The sequence below is a fragment of the Sprattus sprattus genome (assembly GCF_963457725.1).
Source record: "Sprattus sprattus genome assembly, chromosome: 8".
Taxonomy (NCBI): Eukaryota; Metazoa; Chordata; class Actinopteri; order Clupeiformes; family Clupeidae; genus Sprattus; species Sprattus sprattus.
Window position 1 is genome coordinate 25,517,233 of NC_137927.1, and position 20,729 is coordinate 25,537,961.

Consider the following 20,729-nt stretch of genomic DNA (forward strand, 5'->3'; position numbering starts at 1 on the left):
ACTGTTTGCTCGACTGTGTTACTTTTATCTCCCGACAAGGACAATGGCTCTAAACTGGCATCCTTTCTGCAATGCTCATCACACTGACTTCACCGAAACATGCATCACCTGCAACCCTGCCCTTGCCCGAGGCGCTCACAAAGGCAGGCGCAATAAAATAAATGTTATTGAACAGATTGAATATTTTTACAAATTTCCAACTAACGTGCAAAAAAGGGAGGTGACATGTCAAAGACGTATCAAACATTTAATCTTAACTCAGTAACTAATGTCTGAGGTCATGATACAAATATAAATAGCAGAAAGAAATATCTTTTGTGGCACAATCTAATGTTTTCTCTATGCAGTGATAGTTATTCCTCCAAACGCTTACCATATTTGAATGATAACAGACATTTAGGTCTGGCTTTGACATCGCTACTGTCACACTTTGGTAGCCACAGATAGTCTCTTCGTGGGCATGATTATTTTGCATTACGTACTGAATTTTCATAATCTGAGAACAACCATGAGTCACAATCAGAGAATTGTTTAAGGTTTATTAGTTCAGTGCACAGCCCTCCATGAAGAGGTGAGCTTCCACTTACTGCGCCCTCTAGAGGGCAAAAACAGCATTACAGCAGGGGTAGGAAGCTCAACATTCCACTCGGTTCAATCCAATCACGTATTGTCTTCGTGACATTTCCAACACACAATGCTTAATGCGCAGGTCCAATCTGAACACCAGGTGCTATGCAAATGGTCCGAGAGCTGAAATGAGTAACTGAGAGGAGAGGCCACTTTTTACTACCATCTCTACATTGTAAAGGGGGGGTTCAGTTTGTGCCACGATTGATTTGATGTGAGAAATGTACATTGTGTTCCGCTAGGGAGATAGAATAACACAGGGAATCCAAACACAATTCTGCGGCAACACCAAACTGCGCCAATAATCTGTGTGTCCTTTAACTTCAACTAGAACATGACAGCAGCGGTTCTTTTCTAAAGTCTTTCATATTTACAGTGAATCCAGAGAAATACACACCCACCCAGTTGATTAGCATTTGCACACAAAACACTTTTTGAGTGCTCATGAAAGGACATGATTTCTCGCTCAAGAGGCCATCTTTGGTCTAACCCATTTTGCAGTCCTTTCGTTGTGTCATTTGACTCAAATGTTAAGTTAAGCCATTAAAGAGATGCCTACTCCAGCAAATTTGATGTTTGGTCATTTCAATATACATCTTTTCTTGTGCGAAAACAACAACAACAGCAAACACTGGTGGCACTGACATGTTCAACACCCAGTTCAACACTATTACACACACATTTGGAATGGGGTTCTGTCACAACAGTACAGTTTCTAAATCTACAAGTCAATTATGTTCAACTCAATTTAAAACACAATTATATGGCAATTCATCTGCTAACTTGCAGTCAATTTAGAATTTAGAATAGTTCAGGTATATTAAATCCCTGTCTTCTTGTTTAAAAATATTCACAGCTGGTAAGGGGTTGAAAATATTGAGTGAGATTGAAGGACACATTCTACACATCACCTAGACTGTCTGTCAGGGGAGACTGAAGAAGACGGTGTTTAAAATCAGCTTGCAACACCATAGCTTCTCTACCTCTTCCTTCAAAACAAATAAAAGTAATAATGATCTCCACCTCACAATGAAATATCACAAGGCAACACATTTTTAAAAGGCGGACTGACGGAAAAGGATGAGTTGTATGGATGAGTCATTACTGTGGTGGTACAGGCTCAACCACACGGGACATGAGACCTCCACTACCAGTGTCTGGAATCCACCAGCTCTGGACGGAGGCTCACTCTTTTCAACGTCTCGTAGCCGACCACCATGACTATCGCTGTGGGTGTGGAGGCTATGATGCGGGCGGACAAGCCCTTAGTCATCCCCCAGAATCCCTCTTCTGCTATTAGCTGCTTAAATGTCCCAATGATGGAGGTCCTGCCTTCAACCTGTTCAGACGAAAAACAGTTCCATCACTGATGCCACTTGGTCAAGCAGGTGCCACATTATTTCATACAGAATTTGGTTAAAGAACAACAACAAATGTTCATATCAAACAGTGAGTAATGTTGTTAAAATGACATCAACATGGCTAATGTTAAATAAAAAAATCACAGCACTGTATAATACCTGGACTCTAGCTCTGACAACATCCATTGGATTTGTGACCGTGGAGGCAGTAGCTGCAGCTAGGGGTCCAGCCATGGCTTGCAGAAGCAGGTGGGGGCAGTTACTAGGTGCCATGTTAGATAGCTGCTCTGTGGGAGAGAGACAATATGATTTAGAAACAAAGACGTGAGGGAACCTAAGCACAAACATGTAATGAATTGTAATCTAGGAATATTCACTGAAACCGGGCATAGCAGAATTGTATTCCTACAAAAGTCAGTCACTACCATTTTATTCCCCCCACAATTTGATTCCTGCACTCTATTTGTAAAGTTGTACCTAAAGGAGAGCTAGCTGTGCTTTCATGGAGGGGGGGTCCATCAGAATAACTGTTGAATTTTAAGAAGCATTTCACTGCATCATGAAATGTTTTTCTGTCCCTAAAATCCCACCACACTTGTATCAAGTATGGTGCCCTGGTATCATGTAAAATGTATCTATTTAACATTTATGCAACGTTTACTTATTTCCTATCTGTGTCTCTTTACAAGTATTTATAAACCCCCCCCTTTTTCTTTCCTTCCTACTGTGAGGCGCATTGTGTTACCTTCGTGTATGAAATGCGCCGTACAAATAAAGTTTGATTTGATTTGATCATAGAAACTTACCTGCATAGAAGTGATAGAAAGGCCACCAGACAGCACTGTTTGGGATGTAGGTGAGGAGCGATGCCATGTAACCCCGGTAAAATCCCCGAAGCCCATCAACTGCGAAGATCTGGGCGATAATGTCTCTTGTCTGGCCAAAAGTGGCTTTGTGCTTCGCCCCCGGCAGCTTTGGCTTGACACGGAAGCGTGTCAGATGTCCCCCTTGGCCCTGCATCATAAGCTGCTGGGAGATGACATCTATAGGGACAGTGATGCTCTGGGCCACCAGAGATGCCGAGCCTCCCGCCACCAATGACTTGAAAGCGTTGTTAGAGGAGTAGGTGGAGACATATTTGCGCACAAGCTCATAAGTGGTGATGTACGCCTGGCCTGAGATGAGGGTGAGGGTGTTGACCATGAAGCCGCGGTACAGGCCCTTCACGCCCTCGGCTCGCACGATCTTGCAGAAGGCATCAATTGTTCCATTGTAGAGGGCCTTCCCCTTTTGAACTTGCAGCCTAGTGCGGATGAGGGTGGCGGGGTATACCGTGGCCCGGATGGTCATGGTCATGAACACCCCAAAGGAGTAGAACTTCCTCTTGTCCAGGTCCTCCCATTCTATGATTTGAATGTTCCTCTTTTGCTGCATCCTTGCTCCTTGAAGCACCCCACATCAGATGTCAGCAAACTGTCTACAAGACACACATATCAAAACAAGGTTACTGTGTATAAGCGTGTATTCTTTTTCCAGAATATGTAATTCTAGCTTTCGATCTCAATATGAATGATTCAGGTAGACTCAAGGGCACCAGTGGCCAACATGCGCATAGTTAGGTCAAGTAACTAGATAATAAACAATACAACTCATCTAATGGTCTCATCTAATCTAGACGGGGATTTGCTGGATATTATTTAATTTTAGGCTGAATAACATTGTGATGTAACCATAGCATAGATAGCTAACCTCCCCATTTCCACCTTGCTAAACACTTAAGCAAAAGCAAAGCAGTCGTCAAACCAAACTCCATGCAACTAGCTGGATAGCTTTCATTAACAGGCAATCAACACTATGTCCCAAGATATCTCATATTTGCATACAATGCAATCCGCACGGTTCAGCCTGTCAGTATCGTGTCTTTGCGCTGCTGTACTCTGAATCCAGAGTGCAAGTTAAGTAACACATTGGCTAGTCAGCTAACGTCATTAGCGAGCAAGCAAGCTAAGTTAGCTCGACCAGAGGTTTCAGGACACCGTGTTCCCCGGCGCCATGTCTGACTTGAACTCTGCTTAGGGACTCAACAATCCTTTAAATGGTTTGCTTGGCAATAGTCACTCAGTGTAAGGCACACATTTGCTACATTTCACTCAAGGTAATAACATATTTATGTAAAAGGGACGGGTCTCAGGAAAGCACAATTAGCTTGCCAAACCAGTTAGCCAGCTAGTTCGCTAATGACTGTGAGCTAGCCATACAATGCACCACGACCTTACGAAATCAGTTACTATAAAATCCTTACCGCGTTTGACAAAGGCTTTATTCGGAGTCCATCTCAATGTTGGCTACGTTACTGCATTGTGTTCGTGAGACATTAACCATTCAAGCTACCATAAGGTATGCAACTCTTCCTCTCTGAATAGCATGCTGATCCGACAACCAATGATTGTGCTCTGACCTGACACACCACTAAAGGTGAAAGGTCAAATCGTAGACAATGAATCAGGTCAGATAAGAATTAAAGTATTTATAAGTAAACTTAAGTTTGCAACATACATGGTCTTGTTTCTGCTACTGTAAGTGACATTCTTACAATAGGTTTTGGAGCAAACTTTTTACATCCTGACAACTGTCACTGAAATATATTATCCACACAAACACACACATACATACAAAAAGTGGTTACTGAACTTGAGACTGCTTCAGGTCCATCCTAGAAGGTAGCTAAAGCTGTGGCAGATCTGACCCAGTTCTGATGCGGGCTTGCTGCCTCCAAAACCAGATTGGGCCACACATCTTCCAGAATCTGCTGGTTGGGATGAGCTCCTGGTCGGGAACTATTTAACTTTAAGTATAACTGTAGCCTGATTCTATCTGGGTATGACTACAACCAATTATAAACAAGGAGCGAGTAGTTTTGCACTTTGAATATAGAACACATATCCTAAAATAAAGCCCAAAGCATGGTTCTAAATGTGGTAATGAAAGGCTTAATGAAATATCCCAAATAATTTAATTAAAATCCATACAGCAGAAATCTTAGAGATTTGTTTCCAATGTTTGTTTGTACCAACCGAGAATAACAAGTCATGTTGTCATTAACATATTCGAGTTGGACCGATTCTATTTTCCTTTGTATATCTCACTGTAGGCCTTGAAGTTTATTCGCCTGACAATGTGGTGCAGTAAGGTTACATACTATTTTCCTACCCTTTGAGTTCTTTTGGATGTTTTGGTGTTATTTTCCACTTGTTTATACATCTATGTACAAAAGGTTGAATGCAATGAAACATCTGAAACGATTTGTAATGCATATTAATTAAGTCTGTAAAACAGCTCCTTTTTCATTATGTTCTCTGGTACTTAGAAATGTGGCGAGGAGGCTCGTGCACCCCCCAGTCCAATAGGTGGCAGTAAAGATACTGAACAACGATAGGCTCTCTGCACTGCAAAAGAGGGAAAGAAAAGAAATATTCTGTTGAGTCAAGAGTGGCTAACAATTGCTTGTGGCCTCAAGGAAGTGCCCATCTTACGAACGTGTAGTAAAGAGGTAAGCAGATAAAAAATATTACTTACTCATCCCTGGCTATATAATTTACGTAAGGTTAAATACTGTTGTAAGCACACTGAGCGATTATCTTAAATGGCAAGTAGCTGCATTATTTGGCGTATCATTAGAGCTAGCTGTTTAGCCGGCTAACGTTAGCTAACTCAGGTCCTCAGTAGCAAACCATGTTGGCTAATGCTATCGTCAATTGATATACCCGAGCTAACTAAAGCTAGCTATTGAATGTGGAAAACGGTAACGTAACATCCAACGGTTAGAACAAATCGTTACATAAACATTTTCTTTTTCCCCCGATCGTATTTAAGTGAATTGTTTGTGTACCATTGCAGGTCAACAGAATTATTGGCAGCCATGGTAAGTTATTCATTTGACGTTTGCATCATAATGCTAAATAACTGATGTTGGTCTATTTACTGTCAGTTATGTTAGTTGATGTTAGCTACAGAGTGAGCTTCACTAGCCAGCCAGCCATTCAGTTAGCATGAACATAATGCACAATCATTGAGACTTAAGTATGATATTAAATCGAAAGTGAAACGGTGTTGTACAAACATCTAACTTTGAAATGGTCTAAACTGTGTTAGCCAGTTAGCTAGCTAACTTAGACATATCATGTGGTAAGTGTTTGATTGTTTTTGATTAAATGTATGAAATCTTTTTCACATAGACCAAATTCACTGCAACCTGAAATGTAATGAAACCGACTGAATTTGACCCAAACAGCAGAAATGTTTTTTTTTCTCTTCATCTTGGAGTTCTAAAATCAATGATACTCTGTGTATTTCAGTCTCGCAGATATGATTCAAGAACAACTATATTCTCCCCTGAAGGCAAGTTCCATTTTAGAATGCCTTACCGGCAGTGACCCATCTCAGCATCACATTAAGCATGTCTGAATAAATTAATTAACTCTTGAGAATAATTTGTGTGAGACTAATGGGTTGACCATTTGTAGGTCGCTTGTACCAAGTGGAATATGCCATGGAAGCTATTGGTCATGCTGGTACCTGTTTGGGAATTCTTGCCAATGATGGTGTGCTGCTGGCAGCTGAGAGGAGAAATATCCACAAGCTTCTTGATGAGGTGTTCTTCTCAGAGAAGATATACAAGTTGAATGAGTAAGCCACTTTGCATTATATTCAAACTTCGCACTAAGAGCACGAATGACTATTATAATTATATTTTCATTCAGTTCCCATGGGCTACATAGCTTTTGCACATCTGAATGTTGTGAAGTGTGTTATTTGTCTTTACTCCATCCCATTTGCACATGAACATGCAAAGTGCTTGCATAGTAACTGAAAACATGTTGACTCTAGGGACATGGCCTGCAGTGTTGCTGGAATCACCTCAGATGCGAATGTGTTGACCAATGAGTTGAGGCTTATTGCACAGAGGTGAGTGAATAATAGTTGTAATTTATCATGATAAGCCCTTGGTGGCCCGGCATCGTCGTGGTAACACTCATGGTACCCCTGTCCCAATGTCGACTAAATCAAGTCAACTTTTTTTCCAACCAGGTATTTATTGCAATATCAAGAGCCTATCCCTTGTGAGCAGCTGGTGACGGCTTTGTGTGACATCAAACAGGCCTACACACAGTTTGGTGGTAAGTGATGGTTTAAGGAATCTGACTTAGATATCAACATATGAGGGTTGTGTAGGAGGATGGCATGTCTGTCTTAACATCCAGACAAGTCAATTATCCACTTGTAATTGTAATGACAGAACTCTAATATAGTTATCCATTAACAAGGTCAATAGTTTCCAAGCCCTCCCCTCAATATTACATATCATTATTACCCACAGCTATCAAATATAGCTTGTACTAAGGTCCCAATAGTAAGTATTAATGATAAACTTGTACTAAGATTGACATTGACCACTTGAAGGTTACAAATGTCAATGTATATGTATATTGTTTGTAAACTATGTCTCCTTCTTGTAACTGTGGGAACCATATGTGGGTTGTCCCTCACTTATGACCATAACACAACATGTAATGCTTATGGTTGAGTGTTTTTTGGTCTTAACCCTAACTGGTACAAAAGGCTGAATACAATGTGAAGGTTAATTTGATTTCCGGAGCATTTACTCTGTGCTTAAATTCCAGGCTTATCATGTGTATAACTCTAACAAAGTATTAAGTTTATAATGTGTATATTTTTAAGGGAAACGGCCCTTTGGAGTGTCCTTGCTGTACATGGGCTGGGATAAGCACTACGGGTTCCAGCTGTACCAGAGTGACCCAAGTGGGAACTATGGAGGCTGGAAAGCAACATGCATTGGCAACAACAGTGCAGTAAGTGTCCTCTATAGACAACATTAATGTGCATTACTCACCAGAACAGAACAGTACTTGAACTAGCAAAACATGTTTTTAAAAGTACTTAGGTAAATACTAAACACATTTAACACTTGATTTGCCACACAGTTGAGGCTTTAGTAATATTTGAAATGTATTGAGCATGTATCTTAGATGTGTAGTTGTTTAAAATGTTCACCAACTCCACTCTGTTTCAGGCTGCAGTGTCTATGCTGAAGCAGGATTTCAAGGAGGGTGAGATGAAACTGTCCTCGGCTCTTGCATTAGCAGTCAAGGTCCTAAACAAGACAATGGATGTGAGCAAATTGTCTGCAGAAAAGGGTACGTATTAGTTCTGAAGTTTTGACACTGGTTTTACTCGTATACCCTTAAGAGTTAGCATATGGGTTGCTTCTAAATACCTAAGTGTAACTTTTTTAATACTTCGCCTGAGTGTGAAACTACTGTGTGACAAGGGCGATATGAGAAACTTGGTTACTGTGGAATAGACAAGCATTTTTGCCTCTGGGGCTCATAGCAGAAAGAAGATGCTCTAGCTATGAAGATCTGGTGTGATTGTTGGCTTTGTGAGACTGTTGGTTTTATATTCTTTAAAAGACGTGAGTGGTAGTAGTGACATGATGGTTTGAAGGACCTAAGTACTGTTAAGTATAGCATTCAGAATACGGTTTCTCCCCCAAACTGGTGCTGGTGGTGACCATTGACTGTTTTAATACCTCATCCCAGTTTGTAAGATCTCTTTACTTGTTTGGTGAACAATGTTTCTGTCTGAATTGTCTATAAAATTGTCCTTGTGCAACATGCACCCTCATCAGATGAGAAGATGCTAATACATCAGAGTAATCAGTTAACTGATGATCATGCCAGATGGGCAGATAATGTGGGCCTCCTTTTGTTTATGATCTATTGCATGCACTTCTAAACATATAAATGCAAATGAGTATCGGCTGGGGATGGGTGGTTTTTGCTGAGTGTTGCAGTGAGGTTGATGAACAGGGAGTGCTGTTTGCAGGGCAATGGTCTAACTCGGCTTGCCTCTTTGTTTCCAGTGGAGATTGCCACCCTCACACGAGAGAATGGGAAGACGAAAATAAAAGTGCTGAAGCAGAAAGAGGTGGAGGAACTCATCAAGAAGCACGAGGCAGAGGAAGCCAAAGCCGAGAAAGACAAGAAGGACAAGGAACAGCGGGAAAAGGACAAGTAAAAGAAAAATATTCAGTTAATGGGAAATGTGTGTTAAATGAATATGTTTGGATCGAGTTTTCTATAATAAAAGTCTTGTAACACAGTCTGTCTGCCAGCTGATCTTTTTATCATTCCTTTCTTCCTTGAAAGCTCCAAGGCCATTCTCTCACAGCACAATAGACAGCACAAAATGCTTACAATGCTACTGATGATTTTGCCTTCGTTTGAATCAACTCAACTAACGAGGATCGTTATAAGTCTATGCAATAGCTGCTATATAAGTAGCTCAGCTCCGAAGCCTTTTTCTCCCTCTCCGTGAGCCTCTCTGTGAGTCTCTCCTTTATCCTCTTTAGCTTATTTTTGAAGTAGTTGCCAGCAGGTGGAGGCAGAGTCCTGACCCGTCTCGTCATGCTCTAATTTCAAATTAGGCCTGCTGGACACAACAGGTCAGACTACTTTTGTATATGGAGCGGATTTCGTGCCACCTTGAAGTGCAAACACAACTTCGGGAAGAGGGGGGAAACGATTGCTACTAAGTATTGTGTTACAGTGCACAGCATGCAGAAACCGTGTCATGTGGAAATGCAGTGCGTCAGAGTTATTGCTCTTCACTGTGAGCATGCCACAATGGAAAGTAACATCATAATGTTATTGGGTCGCATCTTGTTGAACTTCCATCAAAAACAGCAATGAGAAAGGATGACATTACACACAATTTGAGGATAATACTCGTGCCATATCACTCAAATGGAAGAAGCGTTGTTGCTTTTCTCATAAAGGTGTATTGTGTAACAAGTACATATACCTAATCACTACACAATCACAGTCCTCTAGCAGAAAGGTGGTGTGGTTAAGGTCACCAGACACACATCTGTGGGGAAAAACAATGGTCTGTAAATGACATGTTGTATCAGTAGTGCATGCACTAAAGTTGACTTTACACTAAACGTTGTTTAAAACGTTTATTTTGATAATTGTCCATGCCAAAATGTCTGAATGCATCACAGGACCACAAACAAAACCCTTTACTCAATATTTCTCATCTCCCAATTAGCCGTTGGCACTCAGGTTACCATGGACTGATAGACGCATCTCTCGTTATTAGGTAGACATAACGGCGGGGCAGTAATCCATCTCGAGTCTCCAAGTATCGCAGTTTCTCATCAGGCGTTAAATAATCGATGTAGATGGTTTTTGTGTGCACGAGGAGCCACATTGATATTAGAATGAAGACCATTTATAAAATAGATTTTTCTGGTAAAGAAATTGTTTGTTTTCCCAAGTGTTTTTAATAATCTTGTCCTCATGTATGTATACATGTATCTGACAACCAACTGATGTGAATAGAAAGGCCCTATGAACTGACCTTGGAAAACAATTAACCACACAGAAGTGAAGTATATTTTGTTCCAAAAAGCTCATATGAGTTTAAGGTTTAATTAGCTAGGCTAAATACCATCTGCATTGCCAAATGCGAAGTTGTTCCCTAGCTGCACAGAGCAACACCAGATAGTTACAAAAATATTCATGCTTGCTTTCTGGAAGCATATCCTGTGATTTGCATTGCAGACAGTCAATGTCTGGGCAGGGATGAAACTACCCTGTGCTGCCAACCAAGTGAGTAATATGCATCAGACAGTCTGCAATTTGAAGGCCCACTGAGGATAATGGTTTGCCACACATGACTCTCTTGCAACATGTCTTCCACGTGCTGTGCCTGTCTTGTCATATATTAGCCTAGGAAGCAACCTTGCACGCATGGTCAATACAGACTCTGAACCTAAGCAATTACTTGTGGAGAACTTGTCTGAAGTCTGAAGCTCTGTTGTTTTATAAACAGTATGAGCAGCATGAAATATCTGGCAGTTACAATCTCTTCAGGTAACTCAGACAGGGCAAAGAATGAGTGTTCTTTAAAGTGACTTGTGGATATGTTTATAGTTAACATTTACCTGCCATCATGATTGTGGAGTCATCCCATGAATCAGTGCAGTTAAAAAATCCAGTAAAGCACACAGAATGTAATACAAATATTGAAGTCAACATAACGTATGCTGGGTAGCAATTATCATCTGTACAATGTTTGCCATGTGACCTTGTGTATGCATATGCATGCACTACACATGTGTTTCAATCTCATAGTATTCATTTAGTTTCAGTAAATGATATGTACTTCAGAACATTGCATACACATTGAATTGAGGGATCCATCAGAGCAATGTGTGATTATGTTTAGAAGCGAAAAAGACTTAGGGCTCTTGTAATGGCAAAGTAAATTTAGTCATTATCAAGAAAGTGAAGTTATGGATACATTTCAGAAACATGCTGTTTGCTATTTGCCCAAAACAAACAAAATAGACTTAGATTACGCATCAAACTCAAAAGTGTGGGCAATTTTCCAAGCACTTAGCTCTCTGCGAGGCATTTTGACACGTTTGCCAACGTGACATTTCTACGACCCCAAGGGATTTGAAATTGCTCATAGATAAGAGATGACGGGCTACAGCACAACTGTGGCCTATAGGCTGTAAATATCTCAGCATGTGTGTACAAGATTCTTAGTTTAAAAAAAGACATCTACTTTTTAATTTATATGCTAACAAGAACTCATGTGGAGTCTTCAATCTTAAGGAAACCTTGTGGAGAGGTATGCTGTGTCAAGTAAACAAAAAACAACAATTTCCGTTATATGTTAATGTACACCCTGTGCAGGCATTAGATTGTATGCATGTAGCATATTTAGGAATTATATCCGCTAAAACATTCTTCGCACTGCCATTTCAGTAACTGAGAATTAACAAGGTGTATCTGTCCACAAATTAGATTTATTTTGCACCAAATCATATAAAATCACATGATTTGGTGCAAATCAATATTATATGTAATATAAAAATACCATCAAATAGAAATAAATGTCAGAATGGTGGCTTTTTTCTCAAAAGTGCACTTGGACCTTGTTAATTCTCAGTTGATTAATTGTTCAACTGGATCTATTAATGTAGAGGCCTTGGCTTATGGGACAAACACCGGCAAGACCCCTCTGTTATGGTGGTAATCTGATCCTTGATCATCTCCAAAGCTTTGACAAATGATTTGGTGCATCATATCCGACCCTCTATTTCCTCTGGTATGGGGCTTCTCCTATAAGTGTGCTTGCCCCTGAGTGTGATATATAACCATGCCCAGCCTTGTAGGACGGCTCCGAATGAGATTGTTGTTTTCTTGTTTCCTCTTATACCTTAGCTGAATCAGTCAGAAAGCAGAAGGGCACACCAATTTGAGATTGTATGGAAGACCCTGATAAGTAATATTCCGTGTTGAACCATCTTGTTTTGGAATCTGTCTGGGTGTGTTCCAGTGGATCTTGGGTGCTCCGTGCATCTCAGGTGAAGGACATTTATGAGTCATACAGCTGACAGGCACACAGAGGCTGTTTGGTCTCCTCTCTGCTTAACACCGTTTTCGACTGTGTTGATTTTGCGGGTCGATGGCATCAAAGTGGTGCCATCACTTAGGGAGGTGCAGTTTATAGCAAACTAGCATAGGCATTTATTAGAAAGAAGACTACAAATCTAAAAAAAAACAAACACTTTAATCGATATAAATGTGGAGGAGAATCCCCTGTTTAGCAGCCTAGAGGCTTCATATTTGTCTAATCTGCCTTTCTCACAGAGGGCTGTGAGGGTGCAATGATTTTGGGGACATAAGGGTTGCTATGGTTTGCAGAAAACAAATCTGAGGTGCTTTGTCTAAACTGAGTGTTAGCCAAGATTTAAGCAATCTCATTGGTTGATTGGCAAGTGTATGCTTAGCTGTAGCTTAGCCATTTTAATGGGATACCTGTTATATTTGTAGACATCTGTTGTGCTTTTTGGTATGACTAAGTTTCAAATGTTCCTTTTGGTTTCTTCTTGCCCTAAATGTAGTATGCAGCAGCATCATCATCTTTTCCATTCCTCTGACATCACTTCAGTGAAACTAATAAATGTTGATGGGGGGAAATTATTGAGTGAATTATGTTCGTGAAGGGATTATACGCATTCTGTATCTTTAGTGATTGTGATGATCCAGCTCAGGTGCCATGCGTTTGTTAACATTCCCCTGCCTGAAATGCTCTTTTTCTATATGGATGTGCTGTGTGCAGTCGATAAGCAGTATTACGCACTGGCAAATCTTAGAAAGCTGCTCCTGGGACATCTGTCCAGCGGATAAATATACATATTGCTGGAGTTTCTTTTTTGCCCACTTTGTAGTTGGCCTCAAACACCTTCCAACTAGGTCTTTGGTTTAAACTGCTTGCAGTGCAGCCGCACTGGAGCTCATAACTAATTTATAGGGGACAACACATAGCAGGAGAGTTGTGAATCATAATGGATTTTGACTGCAACCTGATCATCTCAGAGTTAATGTTCAGTTGTTTTTTAAAACATGATCCAATGTGCTGTGTGACTCTGGAGGGATGACTCATCACTATCAGTTGCATTGCAGATGCCACATGAATGATATGCCACTCCAGCCCTGAGGATAGGCGTTGCAGGAGGACCATGTTTGAAGCGAATGTCTCGTCAAAGGCTCTGTTCTCTAAGTAACCTCTTTTACTCCAAAAAAAACACCCATAGCAGATGAAAGCACCTCAGAAAAATGCATCACATTATTTTTTGGCAGAGTGTTACCAGGCTATGAGTAATCAAGTTATACAACATGATTATATGGCTCAGTCCCATATAAATTGCATTACAAATTATTCTGCTTTTGTACCTCCCTGGAACAACATGTAACCCTGCAGAGGGCTTGGGTGTGATTTTTATAAACATAATTGTATATACATTGTTTATCTTCATATTCATTTGAGTTTGTTTTCTTTCCTCCATCTTCAATTTCCTAACTATATCCATAACTGATTGGGTGATGGATATTAGCTGTGTAGACGACGGTATGCTATGAATGTTGTCAGGCAGAAGGTACACTGGGTTTGTTGCCAGGCAACCTCAGTAACCTATACAAAGTAAATGGGCTATGGAATAAAACCAGCTGGCAATAGCGTGTGCCATCAGTTTCTGGAGCTATAGCCCCACAGCCACACATTTGAATTATTTAAATGAACAAAGCTAACCATAAATTAAGCAGATCCCTCTTAGCTTTCCTCTTGAATGTAATCATCTTAGCCACTTTTCAGAATTGTTTTCAGGAGACTCTAAGCCAACTTCTCAGGTTGTGCTGACTGGGGAGCCAGAGCTGAGCTCCGTGGCCATTCAGCTCCCCGTCTGGAATCATGGGATGTATTAAAGTGCCCCTGGGAAGAATCATTTCACTTACACTTAATTATGCCACGCTTAATTACAGACAGTTTCTCATGATTCCTCTCTGCACTCTATTTACCATCATGATACTTCTAGAAATGCTTTGGAGGTAAGTGTGAATAGTGCCATTGGAAACTGTCTGACAGTCTAGCTGCAGTGGACTATTCGTGTAACATACTTCAAAGGTAGGGGATGTCTAGGAATGATTGTACTGTTAGATAACTCTCACTCACAAGACATCATAGCCCTGCTATATATGTTTTTCTATACCCATCTGCCATCTCTCCCTCTCTCAGTGTAATCCGCATGGACACAGTCTACAGATAATGCTTTACAGTTATGTTGACCATGAGATACTGCAGTCCAGCTGTTGTTTAAAAACACCAATTGCACCATGTAATACCGGCCACAGCACACAGAATCAAATATACATACTTGTGTAGAATAATTGTTTTCAAGTGACTGTTGCTACTGTTGTAAAACATGTGTTGCTACTTATGTGAGTAACCAAATTTACATCCTGTGCTCAACTCTGCCAGATAATGTGATTGATGGCCATTGTCTTCAAAGGTCTCCTGTCTGACATCCAATTTAACACTGACATTTACAACAAAGCAAATCAAGAAATTGACAGTTCAGCTAAAAAATAATAAATAAAAAAAGTCTTTAAATTAAGAGACATTTAGTGGCTAAATGTCAATGACCATTCCATTGTCATTAACTGATAAGATTTCATGTTGCCTGAATCCCTCATTTGTTTTGCGTCAAATTGCTGCACTTTAGTGAGCCTTTCTAGCTGAAAGAAATTACACAAACCCAAGAGGTTTTGGTTGTTTTACACTGACTAAGGTATTTAGACATCAAAATGTTTCTTAAACTCTATGATCATCTCTCAGCCTTGGAGGAACAGACTGTATGTGTGAATACACTATCATTGTGAGAAACAGACATTGTATTCAGTTTGTAAGGAAGCCAGAGTCATCGTCCTTTCATGTCATTCGATGTAGCAGTCTGGGAACAAAAGGTGGCTGCTAGCAGACCTGGGGTCATGATGACAAGAGCACAACATGACCAAGCCAAAGGCCTGCTGTCAAGAGTTCGATGATTTCTTCATCCGTATTCACCCGTCATAGCCCTGAGCAGTTAGGCCCTAAGATAAACAGATGAGGTGACAGAATATTTCAATGTCAGAATGAGTCTTACACGGTTTCATTTAACACTGCTGGAAGGACGGAAGTCCAGCCCAAGCAAGAAGTGTAACTTGCTTAAACACTCAACTTGAGCATGGACAGCATAATGCACCAGTTCCTTTCACTCTTATATAGTCAACCGAGAATGAACAAGGTCTGTCTGACATGTCCACAAAGTTAAGATTTTATGCACCAAATAATATAAAACAATGTAATTTGGTAAAAAATAATAATGCAGGGGGCACATTGGCGCAAGCAGATAAGCCCCCCATTTACGGGCGTCATTGCTCGAGGGGACACAGGTTCAAGTCTGGCCTGCTGTCGTTCTCCCGATCCTCTCCCCACGTCTTCTCCGCCCCGCTTCCTGTCCACAACTCTTCACTGTCCTGTCCAAATAAAGGCATAAAAAGCCTAAAACAAATCTTAATAAAATAAATAAATAATAATGCGTCATTTATAAAAAGTTTATATACAGTATATAATACAATAATATGAAAACATTTCAAAAAATGGTGGTTATTTGATTCTTGGTTTCTATCGCGTTTTCCTCAAGTGCACTCGAACCTTGTTCATTCTCAGTTGATGAAATGATAACCTCAGTTGTGTTTTGTCTTCAGATTAATTGTACAAAACAACACCTGCATATTTGGACATTTGTACATATGCGATTTGTAATGATGAGGACGGTTTGTAGAGGCAATCAGTTAACGTTGGAATTACCATGGCCTCCTACTGGCCGACATATGTTTCAAGGGGATGAGGACTCTATTTCGAGGGAAAAAACGACACCATTTTGATTGGCCAATGGGATGGAATATCTCTGGAGAATACACATGACTTTATTATTAGGGGAAATGCTAAGAAGGTAATTGAAACCAGATTGCTTTGAATCTTGAATCTGGTGTGCTAGTGGACACGAGATTAAGACTGTCTGCAGGTGTTCCTGCATAATTCATGTTTTTGTAAGACTCGCTTGAAGTGTTCTCTTTCCCTGTCTGCTAAATTCCTCTGTTTGCATTTGCAGCCATTACAAATTGTTGTGGTCCAGGCCTCGTATATGAACATTTCCATTAAACCGCAACAGCATTACACGATGGTCAACCACTTTTAATGCAGAAACATTCTCAGTGTGATTTGAGTTGGCAGACAAGGAGCAGGGTAGGAATAAAAAAAAAAAACACCCAAGACATACTATAACACGTACTCCACACATTCGTGCTTGCCAGCAGCACACTATGTGAAATGCCTGGACTTACATTGCTGCAATTTTGAACTCGCAAATTAAATTCCCTGGAAATTCAGCCATGCCTACCAGATATAGAGAAGGCCTTTGATGTGAGGTCCTGGTCGATCAAGTCATTTCCCACCCGCTGCCACAGCCTCTACCCATGACACATCTAAGTGAGGGAGGTAAAATGCCAGGGTCTCAGAGGCTCGCTGTGCACTCAGCACACTCATAATGAGGCCAGTCATGCCAATGTAAATCCATATCCTCTCCCGGTAAAACTTCACAAGCCTTGCCACAATAGGACTGCACAATAAATAAGTCAATCAATTGGTAAATAAAATAACACAGCGTTCAACTGAAGAGCTGTTGTGTATTCACAGTCGTCATCCCCTTGTTTGTTTTTGATATTCAGCTGTCTTTTCATCTGGTAGCGTGCTGCTTCTTCATCCTATATCTGCCACCGCTACAAGTGTCTCATCCTCTCCTTACACCTTGCTGTTTGTTTTCTGCCCACATGGTAATCTCACTGATCTGTCTTCCTTGTCATTTCTGTGGAGGTGCGCTGGCATTCAGCTTGTTATTTAGAATTGCCAGGGATTGGAGTTGGACAGGGATTAAGTGGGGATGAGAAATCCCCATCGAGTGACCTTGCACAGAATTTACTTTCTCTTGGTGTCATCTTGCAAGTCCACTTGCTACCTTGTCATACCAGCCCCCATCACTGTGCTACATCTCTGCTCCACCCTTTCTCCCTGTCTCTTTCTCTCTATCTCTCTCTCTCTCTCTCTCTCTCTCTCTCTCTTCTCCTATCCTCTCGGCTGTTTATTCTATGTGCCTGTTTACCTCCTTGACTCATCCGTTTGTCACATTACAGCGAGGCACTCTTTTGATGATGGCTGTGTTCTGCATTTTGCATAATAGGGGAGCATTAATCACCATGTGCTGACAGTCTGATGGGGCTGTCTGGGTCTGAATCAAATGAGCACAGCACAGCACAGCACAGCACAGAGCAGTACAGCACAGCACAGCACAGCACAGCACAGCACAGCACAGCACAGCACAGCACAGCACAGCACAACACAGCACAGCACAGCACAGCACAGCACAGAGCAGCACAGCTCTCCTCCATCACCCTCTCCTCGCCGGCTCCTTCACACATCTCCATCTGCAGCATCTCCCCTAGCTCCCTTCCTCTTCCATCCGCTCCTCGCTCCCTCTCTCTTCCAGCCGCTCCCACTCTGTACAGGGGGAACTGAATTTCATTAGTTCCATCGGCCCTGTTTTCGGCATTGTGCAGCCGGTCTCTCTCTTCCTCACTCTCTCTCTCTCTCCCTCTTTCTCCCCTCGCTCTCTCCCTCCTTCATTCTTCTCCTCTCTGCCAGCCAGTCTTGAAAACGCTCCCCCTCATCTTTGCCCCCACCCCTCCTCAATCTCTCTCTCCCTCTCCCTCTCCCTCTTCCTCTTTCTCTCTCTCCCTCTCCCTCTCTCGCTCCCTGCTGCAGCTCCTCCCTCCACCTTGCACAGTGGCGGGCTCCTCCCTCTCCATCTTTTTCTCCTCACTCTCTGCCTCTGTCTCCTAGGTACAGCATGTATGTGATCATATCTGAGCGTGTGTGCCTGTGTTTACATGCCATCTTCCATCTGAGAGCCCCAATGTCTGCATCTAGAGGAGCCGACCCCGCTGCCGCTGCCCTCTAAATGGTTCCTGTGTCTTTAGGGGTTTTCCCTATGACTGTCTTCAAAGGCCTGAGAATCTCTCTCCAGCACTCAAAGGCAATTTGGATTTAACACCAATCGTGGCAGCATGGAATAGCCCAACGTTTGGATTCTCTGGATGACGATTGTGGTAAGGAGTTTTTAAAACCTTTTGGGATTACAATTAGCTTAAATGTGGGAAGCCTCGTTTTCAACAGGACAGAGGTGGGATGGGATAGCGTACTCAGAAGGGAGTCGGGAATTGTCAAGGGAGAAATATGTGTCTGAGAGGAAGATAGAGAGGGTTCACGTTCAAGAGGAGAAATGCTGAATAATGGTGTTCAATATATATTAAGACATTAGATTCAAAATCACCAAGGTCATGTTATGATATATGCAAGAAAAATCCAGCCCCTGTAAGCTGTTCATGTTTGAATACAAATGCTTACTGTGTAAGGGCATGTGTGTGTGTGTGTGTGTGTGTGTGTGTGTGTGTGTGTGCGTGTGTGTGTGTGTGTGTGTGTGTGTGTGTGTGTGTGTGTGTGTGTGTGTGTGTGTGTATGTGTGTGTGTGTGTGTGTGTATGTGTGTGAGTTTATATATATATATATATATGTGTGTGTGTGTGTGTGTGTGTGTGTGTGTGTGTGTGTTGAAGCTGTCATCCTATAGCATGTCAATTCATTTTCTCAAAAACCTTCATAAAAAAACAAAAAACACTTTCTGGATGATCTTCAAAATGGCATCTGTAGGAGTTGCCAGAATGTCTTCTCTCTACTGAGGTGTTCATATGACAGATTTTGTATCATGCATGTGTTTGTGATCCATTTAAAAATATCATAGCTGCATTGTATGGTGAAACATTAGCGCCTCTCCTTTTTTTGTATGGAGCAAGGCACTGAACAATATATTCCTAATTAACCTGTCAGTCATAGTTAGCTCATCTACATTTCCTGCTCATTGAAACGTATTCTAACATGCTCAAACCTGTCAACTGTTATGTTCCTGTTTGTGGTTTTGCATCTGTGCTGCATCTTTTGTATCGGCAAATCATATATCAGAGTTAAGATGTCTAAAAATAGACACAAAAAAAACCACACAGTTCCAAAGCTTCCAGAGATGAATCCCTTGTCCATTTAAAAATATGTATATTCTCTATTTGTATCTTTGCATGTATGTACTTATCAAACATTACTTAATATCCTGAAAATGTTTATTGATAGCGTTTGCATTCACAAAGGATTTAGCTTGGGTGGTAACAGATATTGGTAACTGACGCCTGGTATCTCGAAACAACATAGCACCCAAGATTCAATACGATAAGATGCTGCTACAAGATAACATTTCTCTTGTGGCACAGTAGTGCATAATACACTCTTCCATATAAGCCCTCCAACCATAGATCCTCTCACTATAGAAACTTTACAACTCCCAAATTGCTTTTTCTTTTTCCCTCTGGACAAAACCCCCCCAAACAGACGATAGGGCTTGCATGGGTTCCCTCTCTCTGTTTCCAATCCCTTTTTAGTAAAACTCATTCCGCACCACTCCGAGGGAGTTAAGGGTGAATACGACCGAGCCTTATCATGTTGTTAGGAGTCGTACAAATAGATCGGAAGTGAACTGGGCCTCACTGTGGAGGGTTGCAGGAAATCAAAGGATATCAACGTAATGGCTCACGTCTGTCACACAAAATGAGGGACTGTTAAGAACGGTCGGCACATGGCACGGGAGGCACAGAGAGTGCCTGTGTGAGGGGAGCCGTGGAGGCAGATCAGACATGGACCACTCAATCTTGCCTCCCACAAATGTATTCAGAAGGTCACAGTGTCACTACACTGCCGCAGACTCCCCATTAAAATTTCATAAAAACAGCTTTATGTAAAATATGAGACAGACATGTAAGAGGGATGGAAGTGTTTCCCCAGCCCATTCTTCTTTGGCTCTTTTGGGGCGGGGTGTGTATGGGGGCTGGGGTAGAATGAAGCGGCACAGTGAGGGGGAATCATTTCATTGTTTTTTTGTGATGGGAGAATGATTTTATTGTTTTTTTTTGGTGGGGGGGGGGGGCAAGTCTTAAATATTTGCTCCCAATTGGAGCCATTTATCTGTGCACCAAAAAAAAAAAAGATGCAGAAACATACAGAATGGGCTATTATTGATAAAATTAATGTGCTGTCATTTCAATACAACTCTTGGTATTTCACTCATGCTGGCTTTATTTGGGAGCCCCTGCAGTTATTGTTATAG

At 41.3% G+C, this 20,729-nt stretch overlaps 2 protein-coding genes across 2 annotated transcripts; one reads left to right on the top strand and one right to left on the bottom strand.

Moving 5' to 3' along the window:
- Positions 1-542: 542 nt before the first annotated feature.
- Positions 543-4,431, bottom strand: slc25a44b (solute carrier family 25 member 44b). The gene is made up of 4 exons (XM_080843083.1): positions 4,291-4,431; positions 2,795-3,465; positions 2,148-2,275; positions 543-1,966 (listed from the first exon to the last, which is right to left on the bottom strand). The coding sequence occupies exons 2-4, from the start codon at positions 3,420-3,422 to the stop codon at positions 1,775-1,777; spliced, it is 948 nt and encodes a 315-aa protein (XP_080699209.1). The 5' UTR covers positions 3,423-3,465; positions 4,291-4,431; the 3' UTR covers positions 543-1,774.
- A 1,015-nt stretch (positions 4,432-5,446) lies between these two features.
- On the top strand, positions 5,447-9,170 carry psma4 (proteasome 20S subunit alpha 4). The gene is made up of 9 exons (XM_080843094.1): positions 5,447-5,538; positions 5,886-5,910; positions 6,344-6,386; positions 6,512-6,674; positions 6,876-6,953; positions 7,077-7,165; positions 7,728-7,858; positions 8,080-8,203; positions 8,932-9,170. The coding sequence occupies exons 2-9, from the start codon at positions 5,908-5,910 to the stop codon at positions 9,084-9,086; spliced, it is 786 nt and encodes a 261-aa protein (XP_080699220.1). The 5' UTR covers positions 5,447-5,538; positions 5,886-5,907; the 3' UTR covers positions 9,087-9,170.
- The last annotated feature ends 11,559 nt before the right edge of the window (positions 9,171-20,729 follow it).